Source organism: Protobothrops mucrosquamatus, unplaced genomic scaffold (assembly GCF_001527695.2).
Source record: "Protobothrops mucrosquamatus isolate PMUCROS unplaced genomic scaffold, P.Mucros_1.0 scaffold925, whole genome shotgun sequence".
Taxonomy (NCBI): domain Eukaryota; kingdom Metazoa; phylum Chordata; class Lepidosauria; order Squamata; family Viperidae; genus Protobothrops; species Protobothrops mucrosquamatus.
This window is the reverse complement of record NW_015387176.1, coordinates 101840-116164: the sequence shown is the minus strand read 5'-3', so window position 1 is coordinate 116164 and position 14325 is coordinate 101840. Positions and strand designations below refer to the sequence as shown.

The 14325-nt window shown below is 37.4% G+C and overlaps 1 protein-coding gene across 1 annotated transcript in view; it reads left to right on the top strand.

The window, feature by feature from the left end:
- LOC107290559 (calcium/calmodulin-dependent protein kinase type II subunit alpha) overlaps window positions 1-14325 on the top strand; it is a 40231-nt gene that overhangs the window by 10181 nt on the left and 15725 nt on the right. Inside the window, exons 5-9 of the mRNA XM_029284769.1 lie at window positions 434-556; window positions 1515-1598; window positions 5037-5096; window positions 7640-7691; window positions 10346-10383. Coding sequence (XP_029140602.1) covers window positions 434-556; window positions 1515-1598; window positions 5037-5096; window positions 7640-7691; window positions 10346-10383 — 357 coding nt within the window. The remainder of the gene's footprint in view (window positions 1-433; window positions 557-1514; window positions 1599-5036; window positions 5097-7639; window positions 7692-10345; window positions 10384-14325) is intronic.

Genomic DNA, 14325 nt, shown 5'->3' with positions numbered 1-14325 from the left:
AAAAAAAAAAAAAAGACCCTTTCAATTCATCTTGAAATGGGTGAATAGGCAAAATGGAGATGGGCAGTTGAGAAATATGAAATATAAATAAATAAATCTTTTTGTACTGCATTTAACAGTTGTGCTTATTTCCTCCTAGTCAGCAACGTATCAAGTTAGAACACCTACATGACATGAACTTGTTTTTATTGCTTTTAAAATAATGACAAAAAAATAAAGAACAACAAAAACACAAGATAATTAAATAAAGATACATACATCTGGGTTTTTTCCCTTTTCTTTGACAATATGTGCACACAAAATATGTACTTAATACCTGGACTCCAAATCATTTTGGGCTTTTGTTACAATTACCGTCTCAGAGAAATATATTGTGTCTTAATTCTCTCCTGCAGAAGAGAGAATGAGAAGTTTTATCTTCTTGTACTTGCAGTTTCCTTCTCCTGAGTGGGATACCGTTACTCCTGAAGCAAAAGACCTCATCAATAAAATGTTAACAATCAACCCATCCAAACGTATCACAGCAGCAGAAGCTCTGAAGCATCCATGGATATCAGTAAGTGCATAGTGAATCATACTTCTCTTAGTAGCTGCTTGGATTTTGATAATAATCTCCAGGTGACAGTGCTCCCCCGTTTTAAAGTGGGGGGTCTGCAACCTCAGAACCCAGGGCCTTCTAAATCCTTTCATTCAAGCCCTCCAAAACCTTTCAAGTTTCCTTTAGAATTCCCGAGAAAGTTGCTCTCTGAACTACCCAGTTGACACAGGGTTCGAATTGAATAAATAAACATTGTAGTGCTTAAGATTAAAGAAAGGAACTTTTTAAACCCAGAAGAAGTAATGATGGTGTTGAGTGCAATTTTAATTTAATTTAAAATTAATTTCTTAAAGCAAATTTCATTTTTGTCCTAACCCCATCTACCTCTTTATTTTGTACTTCCCCCACCATTTTTTCTTGTCATGCTGAAGGAACAAGTATGGCTCTTGACCACAAAAAGTCAGCAACCTCCAAATGTCATTGTTGGGAGGAAAAATTATACAGTAAAAAATTATACAGTACCTGCAAAACTATGCAGAAAATTGTGAAAAGCACAGGAGATCAGTCAAGATGATACTCCATTGCTCCTTTTTTAAAAAAAAGAAAGAAAGAAAAGAAAAATGAAATCTAATTGGGCTAAATGTTGAATCTTTTTGCAACATTAACAGGGAGCACCATTCTGCAACGGACTGTCTTAGTAGAGGCAGGAGAGGGTATGTGGATGTCCTACAATACTTAATCACTGCTTACTTTATATCAGCAATATATTTTAGTCCCTGCAGAAAAAGCCAGGTTGCAATAGCTTTCAGATACAACAACAGTATGGAATTGAAAAACAGAAGGCAATCCTGTTTCATAGATCATATTTACAATCACACAAGGAAATATGGCTTCCAACATAAGCCCAGGTTTCTAAAATAATCAAGGGTTTTGTATTCATTTTCATTTCTAAGCACGCTTTCTTTATATCTTTTAGCACCGTTCCACTGTGGCTTCTTGCATGCACAGACAGGAGACCGTGGATTGCTTGAAGAAATTCAATGCCAGAAGAAAGCTAAAGGTAATTATGGGACTTGGTGCTTCCCTGTTTACTTAATTGGAAGTTTCCACTTTCATTTGTTCCCCATGTTCATGTTTCATATCTTTCAAGACCTGCCTCCAGATTAGGCTTCTTGCAGGTCTCTATTTATATTTTACAGATCCAGATGACATCACTTGTAATGGGTAATTTTTCTATATTTTCTCATACTTGTGCTCACATTCTTTCCACACACAAAAAAAAATCACCAAAGAGGAAAAGACAGACAAAAGAACAGTTTAGACTGGACTATATTTCTCTGTATAACTAAATTAGTTTCTTTACATGAGATAGACCTGTTCCAAGTATAGACAGACAGTATTAATGCCACGGCCATTAGTTGAAAGTTGAAATCATTATGAGTTTCACTGTGGTTCTTTCAAAAGATTACCCAAGTGATCTCATTCATCTGAATGTGAAAAGCTAACATTTAGTCATTTCCGCACTGGGTGAAAAATTTATAAGAGATTTAAAAGTTTTCTAGACCATTGTTTTGCTAAAATAAAGAGGGCAGACTTTGTATTACATCAACTATGCTTGGGTGATGTTATTAAACTGCTTTATCACTAGTCAGGAAATGAACTTATTAATCTGAAACCTTTAAAATCTTAAAAGTAACTATAATGGTTTCTTGAGAGATTTCTGAAAACTGATATTTAGTGGAATTCAGACAAGTTGCAAATTTCAAAGGTGTGTGTTTGCCATTTTTAGACCACTTTTCACTCAGCTGTATGCTACTGTGGGTAGGAAAAGATTCAGTTAGGAGACTTAGCAGTAATATCATTATCAGTTTCTAGATTCAATGTTTTTTTGGATTATCTCTACACATACATTCTATGAACTCTTGTGGATTTCTTGCCTTTGGGCTGGACACTAACAAAATTACTGGCTAAGTAAGAAATAGTGATCTGTGTTGGCTTTTAATACAGAAATCTGTTGATTCTGCTAATTTATGCAGTGTATATCGGAAGTGGCGACCCTTTGAGAGCTTAAAATTTCATTTTAATGTATGCCGATTAGTGTGCATTCAAAGTGACAATAAAGTTATTATTATTCTGTTCTAATGTAATTTCTCACTAGCTCACTTGATTGAGATATTGAGAAACTGTGGATTGTCACATAGTCAGCCAGATATTCAGACTGGATTTAGCATTTTTATCCACCTATTGAGTCCTTCCCAAGGACTTGAGACACACAGGTGTTGATGGTTTGATGGTATTAGAGGTATGTCACTGAATTTTTATTATGATTATTTCTTAAATCCATTTTCTGTCTATCTCGCTGTGGGGCTACTCTAGGCGGCTTATAAGAGTAAAAACGCAGAAATGAAAGGAAGTGTAAAAGTAAATAGTAAAACAATAAAATAAACAATGAAAATACAGTAATGCGAGATTAAAAGAAATGCTCAACAGAAGAGAAGACAGACAGTAAGCAGTAAAGACACAGATCCATTTGACCTTTTTACCCTATGCCCCAAAATTATATTTTGATGGACATTTCAAATCTATCCATAGCTAGAATAAAACACAGAGGTGTAAATGTTGCATTCTTATGCTAATTCAGTTTTATTCGGTGCAAGTATATCTTGCTTTTTTTCTATAAATGCTAAACCAATTGCTCGGAATTCTACATCAAACAAATATGGAATGTTTCCTTTTCCTATTAAAAAGGTACACTTCCTGCTAACAGGAAGTAAGTGACCTTAACATATAATGTTGGGCTATGGCAAATCAGGCACCTATATTATTTTATTGATCTACATATCCAGAATGGCTCTGGATATGTTACTTCAGTAATGCATTGAAGTCTTCCCCCCATCAAATGGATGTGATGAGGCTGGTCATTCTTTGATGTCTATGGGACAATATGCTGAGAGCTCTGTGTAGTAAAATAATAATAATAATAATAATAATAATAATAATAATAATAATAATAATAATAATAATAATAATAATAATAATAATAATAATAATAATAATAGTAATAATAAAGTTGGAAGGGACCTTGGAGGTCATCTAGTCCAACCCCCTCTCAGGCAGGAAACCCTATACCATTTCAGACAAATGGCTTTCAGGCTCTTCTTAAAAACTTCCAGTGTTGGAGCATTCACCACTTCTGGAGGCAGATTGTTCCACTGGTTAATTGTTCTGTCAGGAAGTTTCTCCTTAGTTCTAGGTTGCTTCTCTCCTTGATTAGTTTCCATCCGTTGCTTCTTGTCCTGCCTTCAGGCGCTTTGGAGAATAGCTTGACTCCCTCTTCTTTGTGGCAGCCCCTGAGATATTGGAATACTGCTATCATGTCCCCCCTCGTCTTTCTTTTCATTAAACTAGACATACCCAATTCCAGCAGCCTTTCCTTATATGCTTTGGCCTCCAGTCCCCTGATCATCTTTGTTGCTCTTCTCTGTACTCTTTCTAGAGTCTCAACATCTTTTTTACATCGTGGTGACCAAAACTGGATGCAGTATTCCAAGTGTGGCCTTACTAAGGCATTGTAAAGTGGTATTAATACTTCACGTGATCTTGATTCTATCCCTCTGTTAATGCAGCCCAGCACTGTGTTGGCCTTTTTGGCAGCTGCAGCACACTGCTGGCTCATATTTAAATGATTGTCCACTAGGACTCCGAGGTCCCTCTCACAGTTACTACTATTGAGCAAGGTAATTGTAGTAGCTTTTATTTAGAGCTGCTAAATTGAAATGGAGGAGAAATATGTGCTACACATGAGTCGTTGTCGGCATGCCCAAATGCTTTTGTCTTTAATGCTGAACATGGAATGAGTTTGGGGCATTATAGTGTAATCTTGCATTTTAGCACAACACCAAATATGGAAAGGTTGGGGGGTTGGTTGTTCATTAGGATAATTTCTTCTGTTCTATGACCTGAGACAAATGATTGATGCATCAGAAGAATGTTAATCTGTTGAATGTCTCAAAGATAGATGGCATATTTGAGATTACACTTGGGATACTGTAGGAAATCCTCTTTAATACAGCAAGACATTTATCAGTTAGTCTGGTCCCATCAGAGCTCAAGAGTTACTTGTTTAATGAAGAATGGAGTTTACATTAACATTGGAAAGAAAGCTTTTTAATCTCTATATAAGGTGGTTATAATAAACTCTGTGTCCACCATTTGGAAACTTGCAGTTAAAAATCACTGGGCTAACATCCAGTGACTTGATTTCTGCAAACTGTTTGCTGTTTCTATTAATATCTTCCCTGAACTATATTCATCCTGCCCTGAAACAGGGCCAAAGGTACATTCCCCTTGTAGCTCAACCAGCTCCATTTTCCATGAGATGTTTTTAAGAAAAATGAGATATTAAGAGTGGGGCTGGGGGGAAGGATAGTCCTGATTCGGAATCCAACATTATGTCCTGTTTCCCCCTTTTTTTCTTTTTGTCTTTTGTGTGTTCCAGGGCGCAATCCTCACTACAATGCTAGCGACCCGTAATTTTTCTGGTAGGCAACCCAACTCTATTTACATGCTACTTTCTCACTTATTGACTACTAACTTTGGTTAGAAAATATGGCTGGTTGCTGCATTAAGACTTCCACAAGCAGGTTTGGACATTTTCATGTGATTCCCAAATGACTTTTTGTCTATGTATGTTGAAATGTTCACACAAGAAAGAGAAGAGAAAGAAAACATTTAAATTTATGTTGTAACCCATACTCAGTGGTGGTGACCTGAGGAGAAAGCTCTGAAGATCTTATGTTACAGTATGTATATTCTTGGACTGTGGCTTAATTGTACCACCAAACTAGGAAATGAAGATCTGATCGCCTATTTCCCTTACTATACTTTAAAAATGCCCCTGAATGTGCCAGTTTGAATGTGGAAAGTAAGAAAGAGTTTCTTTGGCAGAAGAATCCATGAGGAGCTTTAATACAGTCTGCACATTCTATAGCTCTGCATGAGGTAGTACTGAAGGTATTGGCTTCTTAAGATTAATTCCTTATAATTTTGTGAAAGAAAGATTCTTTTATGCAGTCAAGTATTCCTAAACATTACAAATAATTTTTCCCTAAATAACCCACCCCCATACCATTTTCTTCACTTAAAGCTGAAAAGCCACTGTAATTAATTATAGCTCAGGCCCCAATTCACAGAGTGTGATAAATGTAAACTCCCTTGGATTAACAGCTCATCAACATAGCTTGAGGAACATCAACTAATCATTTCCAAAGGACATATCTGCATACCATTGCCTGTATCTCATCATCCAACCACAGCTGAGACAGACCAAGGATAACTCTGAGAGTAACGTCCTCCCTCTTATTCCATCTCTATGCGTTGTGTGTAGGCAAAGTTGGGTATGTTGATGCCATAGAAGAGGTGGTCTAAAATGATTTCTTCCATTGTGATTATATGATTTATATAGCTGTCCACTAAGCACATGACTCAGAGAAGTATACATCATCAATAAACAGCAATAAATATTTATAAAATAACACAGAAAAGAAATAATAAAAAAATAAAACACAAAAACATAAGGCCATAAGATTCTTGGAAAGATTCATACAATGGGATCATGTCAGTCCATGACTCAATGCCTGGGGAAAGAATTGAGGTTACTGCCTTTCAAAAGCCAGATAGAACTGGGTCAACTGAATCTTGGGAGGGATGCTGGTCCACAGAATGGAGGCAGTGACAGATGGAATGTACTCTGGGTCCCATCAAATGACATTCGCTGAGCAATAGAATCTAGAACATTCTGACCCTATCAGATCTTACCAGGAAAGCAGAAATAAATAAAGCCCCAAAGGTGCTTTTCAAAAGGCAACTGGACTTTCTTAGTTTTTTCCTTAAAAATGTTTCACTTCTCATCCAAGAAGCTTCTTCAGTTCAGAAGCAAAACGTTTTCAAGGAAAAAAATTAAGAAAGTCCAGTTGCCTCTTGAAAAGTACCTTTGGGACAACCATGACCTGGATGATTGAGAATCTCCATACACAAATAAATGAAGCATTAGAAAACATGTGGCTCCAACTGGTTCTGTCACCTTCCTGTGGAACCATCATTTTCCACCCCATCACTGATTGGTCTTCCTCCGTCAATTCTGTTTTGGCTGTGAGGGAGACTGAAATCCAGCTTGTTTGTTTGTTTCTTTTTTAAATGGGTTGACCTAGACTGGTTGACCTAGAGACCTGGTCCTGAACCTTGTCCTGAAAATGACCCTAGCTTAAAGCAAGTAATTGGAAGTGTAATTAAAAATATTTGTTTTTTTATTATCTGTAACTTGCCTGGCAGGGAAAGCCCTTCATAGAGGTCACAATTATCAGGAACCTTGGCTTCACACATCCTACCCTCTTATAATTTTAGAGTAGTTTTACAACTCCCACACCAATCCCCACAGCAAATCCCCTTGCTCAAAATCTAGTACTCATCCAGCAACAGCACAAATCTAGATCAGGGCTTTTCAACCTTTTCACCCATTGTGCCACTTTTAGGATATGGCAACATCCGAGTACCACCAGTCGCCTAGCAAGGTGTCAAAAACTTGATGACCAAAAAAAGGAAAAAAGTGATAAAGTACAGGTAGTCCTTGACTTACAACAGTTTGCTTACTGACTGTTTGAAGTTACAATGGCACTGAAAAAGTGCCTCCCCAAGCCACAGCCTGCCTGCCCGGCTGCGCTCTTCCTCCTGTCCGAGGTTTTCATCGTGAGCATTTCTGTTGAGGATTGGCCATGGGGGTGGGGTGGGGGGGTGTTTGGTTTTTATTCCCATCATCTGCTGGGTGGTTGCAGCAGGTTTTGGTCATTTCACATGACCCTGTGACACTGTGACCATCATAAATATGAATCAGTTGCCAAGCATCTGGATGTAAATCACAAGACCCTGGAGATGCTGCAACATTCCAGCTGATCGGAGCTTCTTCTGGGCTCAGCAGAAGCATCAGGATCAGTGCTGCTTTCCAGCCGATTGGTGCTTCTTCAGAGCTCAGCAGAAGCACCAGGATCAGCGCCGAGCTCCAGCTGGAAAGTGGCACTGATCCTGGCGCTTCCACTGAGCCCTGACAGCCCTGCAGCTCCAGCCATCTCTCGCTCAGGCTTGTGCAGTGCTGCCACCAGTTCAGCTCATTCCCCTCCCCCGCTACCACTTTTCTAGGATGGTCGCGTACCACCTGCCGGGTGCCAATGTACCACAGGTGGTACCCATACCACTGGTTGAAAAGCCCTGATCTAGATAACTACTGGAGGGGAGCCCAAAAATAAAAAAAAACTAGATAGAATGACTTTTCCTGTCATTTAGTGATTGATAAGTTCTCTGGTTGATGCATAATTGCAAAGAATTAAAAAAAAGTTCAATGGGTCGAGGAGGCAATAGAAAAGGGGGGGAATGTCTGTGCATGACTTAGCCAGCGTATTGCCATGCCAATTTTCAAATGAAGGATAGTGTCCGGCAGGACTGGAATTCAATCAAGGAAGCCAAAATTACAGCTTTTACCACAGAATAGTGTGCTGTAGCAGCAATGGCAGAGCTCAGAAGCCTTCTGAGACCTGCTGGGGAGATAACAAGACTTAGGGAAGGACCCAGAATAAGAAGGAACATAGTGAAGCAGCTGTGTGGATGTAACCTAAGTTTGGCTTGCATAGTGACTCATGCAAGACATCAGGAAGAATAAACACTAGCATCTGTCTTCTAGCATTTCATATTAATAGATATTGACCATTTTCTCTGGATTATTAAGTGAAGACAAAATATAAAAATACTTTTTTGCACATTGATAGAAAGGTTGCCATAAGCAAATCAATCAAGTTTCCATCCTTCACACAACAGGGCAATCACCATTATTTATTAACAGATTACACTTGCATGAAAGAATTCAGATTAGACAATAAAAAATTAATTTTACACTATTCTGTGACAAATATTGGGTAACGTGGTTATTAATTCAGTGAGATGGAGTTTTTTAAGGAATAATAATGATGATGATGATGATGATGATGATGATGATGATGATGATGATGGTGATGATGATGATGATGTCTTTCTAGAATACAGGTATTAAGATGAAAGCATTTCCTTCCTGTGTAAAAATTGCTTAGAAGTGAGTTTTAAAAATTATCATTCAGGAAAGTAAGGCAGTTTTACTGGATTTTCTAAAGAAATCTTGAATTTATGGGGAATCTTCTAAAAACAGCTTCCATTTGCTAAAATTTCACATGAAGAAAAGTGGATCCAGAAGAAATAAGTGGGATTGTTTGATTGTCATTGTATTTGGAAAGTAATAAAATGTTGGCTTTAAAAGAGAAATAGCAAAATTTATGGAGGATTATAGTTATGCTGGGTACCCAGTGTATAGGTTCAGAGCCACTGAACAATTTACCATCCCTGATTCTTCTGGACTTCCCAGTCATCTCAGTTATTATAAGAAACATATTGTAACAAAATGCTGAACCAGACAGACATTTGTTCTGTTCCATCAAGTCTCCCTTACATTTTTAGAACTTGATTGATTGGGACAGATACCCTTTTTGGAGGGAACAATTGTTATGAACAGACATTATGACATTAAGCTATTTCAAACAAACAGATTTCTGCTTAGGAAATTACAATGTGTACAGTCCGCATTCTCATATACAGTATATGTGTCACTGTGGGACATGTTGGAAGCAAAACCATAATTGGCTGTTGCTTCTACATATCAGCTCGTGTAATAATGTATACATAGATAGCATTTACATGTAACAATATATAATTTGTTAAACCGGAGCAGTTAAGAATTTCAGCAAGTGGAAAATACACTGCAGAACTTTAAAAAAAAACCAAATGTAGAAAAATATAATGCACTTAAAAGATTGTGCAATAGATGTGTATTTGATGGAATAAGAGCATTTAAAGAGATCATGAGAAAAACATCATAACAACTTGGGAAATAAGAGAAGATATAGATCTTAACAATCTAAGGAAACCATTTAAAAAAAACAAAAAACCTAGAGCTGGGGAAAGGTTAATTGGCTGAGAATTCTGGAACTGTTACAGGTTTATCACAAAGACTAAAAAAAATCCCAAACTTTACAGTATGAACTTTCTATCCAGCTTGAACCAAATATAGTAATCCAGGTTTGCAATGGCAATGGGAAAGGGGTAGAAAAGAAGGTGCCTGTTTTTTATCATTGTCAAAATGTGGGCTGCAGCTGTCAGGATGTCATAATTGCAGCACGTGATCTCCACCAGCATGGGGGACTAAAATTAGCAGGAGAGCCTGAGAGTGAGAAAAGCAGGCAGGCACGAGAACACTTATCTACAGCTGACCCATTCGTGAACCGATGAAACAAAAAAGTGAGATCAGCAAACTTAGAAAGTGGAGTGATTTCATAGAGAAGATTAAATCGTGATGGCCACGTGGTGGGAAGATCCTTAGTCCTTTCAAGAAGGAATAAACAAACTTCACAGAGAATGCTCCTTCGGTTCGCCAACATTGCTGGGCTCTGTTTTGACTTCTTCAAAAACTTGGGAATACATGACTATAAGTGTCTGTGGCTTGTTTTGTTCTATTGGAAGGATCATAGCAATCCAGTTTGCAAGCTTCATGGGTTATTGAGAGACTTCTTTCAGACTGCTGGATTATTATCAGAGAATGCTGCAGCACTGAATGTGTGGTTTTCAGTTCCATTGTCTCCTGCTCTTAGTCAGTTCTCCTCATGTTGCTGGTTCTCACTCTGCTAACTCTGGTATCATGCTTGTGCCTCTTGACCTGGTACCTTTTCTCCACAGGAGGGAAAAGCGGTGGCAACAAGAAGAATGATGGTGTGAAGGTAAGTCCTCCTCATTTCTGGATCCTACAAGATGACAAATACGCTTGGATGTCTTTTCTAGTAGTGGGTCCCAGCGTGGCCCAGATCTTCTGTTTCATGTGTTGCTCAATTTTTAGATACATTTTTCCCATTCTTGCCTTTCGTACAAAAAATAAAACTGAAGGGGAAAAATATAGTTTGTAAAGCTTAGATATAGTAATGGTTGCCTCAGTTTATGCTCAATTTGCTTGATTAATCCATACCAAAATAAATGTGAAAAAAGAATTACAGAGCAGAATTGTGAGGACAATAATGGAGAACTAAGCAACGTTTTGACCTGCTCATTGAAACTGAGAAATATATTCTAATAATTCTCTTTTCATTTCTACTTACTTTTATAAATTGTAGAAAAGATTGTGCCTTTATTCTAATCTTCTGTGTTTCAATATTATCAGATAATTATGTGATTTCTTAGAAATAATCTAGGCTTGGAACTGATTTAAGTATTCAGAAGTTATAGTGATACTGCCTTCTTGTAGAACTGTAATTCACAATTCCCCCTACGGTATTTAATATCCCAGAATATTTCTGTGGCTGTGTATAATCTTACAACATACCCTAGTGTGAATTCCTCTTGATCCCCTTAAATATTAGTTCCTAGTGAATTATCTTTCCATGCAAAGGAAGTTTTTGAAGGAGGAGCCTTTACCACTTTGCAGATATCCCATATCAATATTCTATTTTCTATTATACCTCTGGCATTTCTACTCCTATGTAAGGGCTGTCACAGGGGAGCCTAAGAAGAGAATTAGAAAGTTAATTTAAAACGGGGATTAAAAATCTGAGATCTTCCAGAGGTTGCTATACTACAATTCCCAGTGGTCCCAGCCAAGATGGCCAATGCTGAAAGTGCATGGTGATTTGATTTAGGTAGTAAAATCCGTTAGATACAGTAATTTGTTTCTGGCTTAGCTTTTGAGCAGCGGTAAGAATCCCAGCTGTTACCCTTTTTTAAAAACCTGAATAGTTTGTGATGATGTTTAAGAAAACTACACTCTACTACATTAATATGATAAAGGAACTTTTGGAAACCTGAAAGAGATTAAAGAATTCAAAGGTTATTGTCACCACTAAAGAGAAGATAGTAAATCCAGGAACAATGCCTCTAAGTCTTTAGTAAGGCCATTGAGACTTTGAAAGCTGGTTCATGACTTTACTAAAAAGTGGATTAAAGCATGAACAACTTCTCTTTTTTTAGCAGCAATATTACTTCCATTGCTCAGTTCCAAACTATTTGAGTTGGAATAGAGTGTAATGTAGCTGTGCACTGACATTATTACTGTTTTATTTTCTGGAAACCAAAGTGGAATTTTCTGGAAAAGTGTCTGCCAACCCTTTCACAGTTCATGTGGTGGCTTGATGGTGGTCTGAGGGTGTGGAAAGGAATGCAGTTTCAGAGAATGACCATATATATGCCTTGGAGATTCTGACTACAGCACTGTCGGGCCAAGATATATATTTATGCTGAGGCAGCTGGCTGTTCCTAGTACTAAAAGCCTCTCCTGGTGCTCTCACTGTTAATTCCTCTCAGAAACTAACCAAAAGAATCAGTTTCTTCCTTTATCATGGTTAAACCAGCTTACTGATATATTCTTGTACTTTCCCCCTCTTATTTCTGTGTGCAGTGGGGAAGTTTTTGCTCGTTTTGTTTCAAGACACAAATGTCAGATTCATGGCCACAAGATTTGTGTATTTTTCTAATGAAATCCATGGTTTGATAACTGCTCCCAAGAAGCAAACTTGAAGTAGGATTCTTTCCATGAATAGTCCATTTTAGAAAGATAGATATTCTTCTTTGGCTATAACAACATCTCATTAAAATAAAAACTTGTCAGCTAATCCTTATTCTTTTGACCAATACACTGTTATATGTATTGAGAGATAAGGGGTTCTCTTCTTTTTAACCAGCAGCTCACTGTCCCAGTCAGAATCACATCCTCACAAACTAAATTAATGCAATCACTGCACTCCAACATGTCACATCCTATGTCCTAAATTACTAAGTTCACTTCCCTGTACTGTGTTCTTTTATTATGTGTTTGTCCTACTTAAATGAAGTCACTGCTTTTGTGTTGCATCGTGTTATGTCTGATTACTTTTATAATTATTGTCCAGTAAGATTTCCTATTGCATCTTTTACTAGGTTTTCAATGGAATTATCATAGATCATAGTCTGGGTGGTTCCATTTTAGATAGTAACCCCTGTTCTCCCTTTTTTAAATTTTCAGAGGAGAGTTGTTTTAAATTATTGCTTCACAAGATATGATCTTATACATAGGTGATAGAAGACTGTGAAAATCCCAGATGCCAATGGGCATGAATTTGCTATTTCTACCCACATGATCTGAAGCATATTGTAATTAAATTTGCAATAGTCACATTTGAAACCTGTTTCTAAGGGCTGTGTGAAGCACCTGAGGTGCTCAGCTGAACTCACCGTCTGAAGTGCTGAGATGCTACATCCTTTTGGAAGGGCAACACAACCACTTCAAGGCACTTTCTACCTTGTCTGAGCATGACTAGGCATGCTCACAAGAATTGTTGAGATTGCTGCCAAAGCAAAGCAGAGTACAAAACCCAAAACTGGATAGTAATGATGATAAATAAGAGGGAACTTCAAAACATTTTTGACTGCTCATTGAACTTCTGAAATGTGGTAAGGCGATTCCCTTCCAGTGTGCAGTGTGAAGTAATTTCATCATGAATTAAGGGGTAAAGTTTTAAATTATATTTCTTGGGTTATTTCTAGGATTTCTGCTCTAATACGCAAAGTGCTAATTTGTGGTGAGTCCAGGTCTGCAGTTAATGAGACGCTGATTTTCACCATTTAGTATATGAGTGATTTTTGATGTCATTCTGAGATTATGTGCAATATAATCTCTGCTCCTTAGATTGTAATTAGAATGTGTATTTTTTGCAATTAAGCATTAACCATATAATAAAAATCTATTATTTTTTTCATCCTCATTTTTTAAAATTTTTCTAATGAAAACATTTGTTGACACATTCCTACATAAGATTAATGATTACTACACTTTGCAGAAATCTAGGAAAGAAGAAGACAAGATAGAATAGCATATATTTATTATTTTTGTTTCCAAATAAAGCTTAGCAACCCTCTTCTTTTTAGTGGGAATGAAAATATTTTGTCATTATTAAAATCCAGTTTTCAGATTTTCCTCTTGGGAGAATTTCTTTCCAGGCAAAATTGTATCTTGTACTCCACTGTCACTACGGCCTACATCAAACCTACAGTTTTGTTACCTGGTAATCAGTGCAGATGCATAATATGGACATTTTGAAAAGTGACTGTGTGGGATCAGATATGCTTCACGTATCCATGCAAAAGACTCTGTAACTGTTTTTAGAACAGCGCCCCCCACCTTTTGGGCACTAGGGTCCGGTTCCATGAAGAAAGGTCATTCTGCGGACCGGAGGGGGTGTGGTTTTGTGTGCTGCCTGCATCCTGTGGATGGGGCTTCACTTGTTCATGTGGCTCAGCTGCTGGCATGCCATGGGCCAGTGCTGGTCCACAGACTGGAGGTTGGAGACCTCTGTTTTAGAAGAGTACATCCATTAATTATTTTTTGAAGCAATGGATTTCAGCTGTACCATTTCAGCTGTTTAGGTTAGTAAAGTAAGAGGCTTTCAGCACTTCAGCAATTATTTAAGAAAGATTCAGATATTGGTGTTGTAACATATCCTGCCTCATTAAGTTGAGTTACAGAGTTGTTTGAATTCCTTCTAGCTTATCTTCTGATTCTAAATGAACAGTTTTTGCCTATTCCACTAGCAGGATGTCAATCTTTCCTCTTGGCAAGGCGGGTTATAAAAGTTTAATGTTTTGTTATTGGAAAGTTGAATTTAGATATTCTTGTGTTTATAAGAAAGAGTAACATAGTT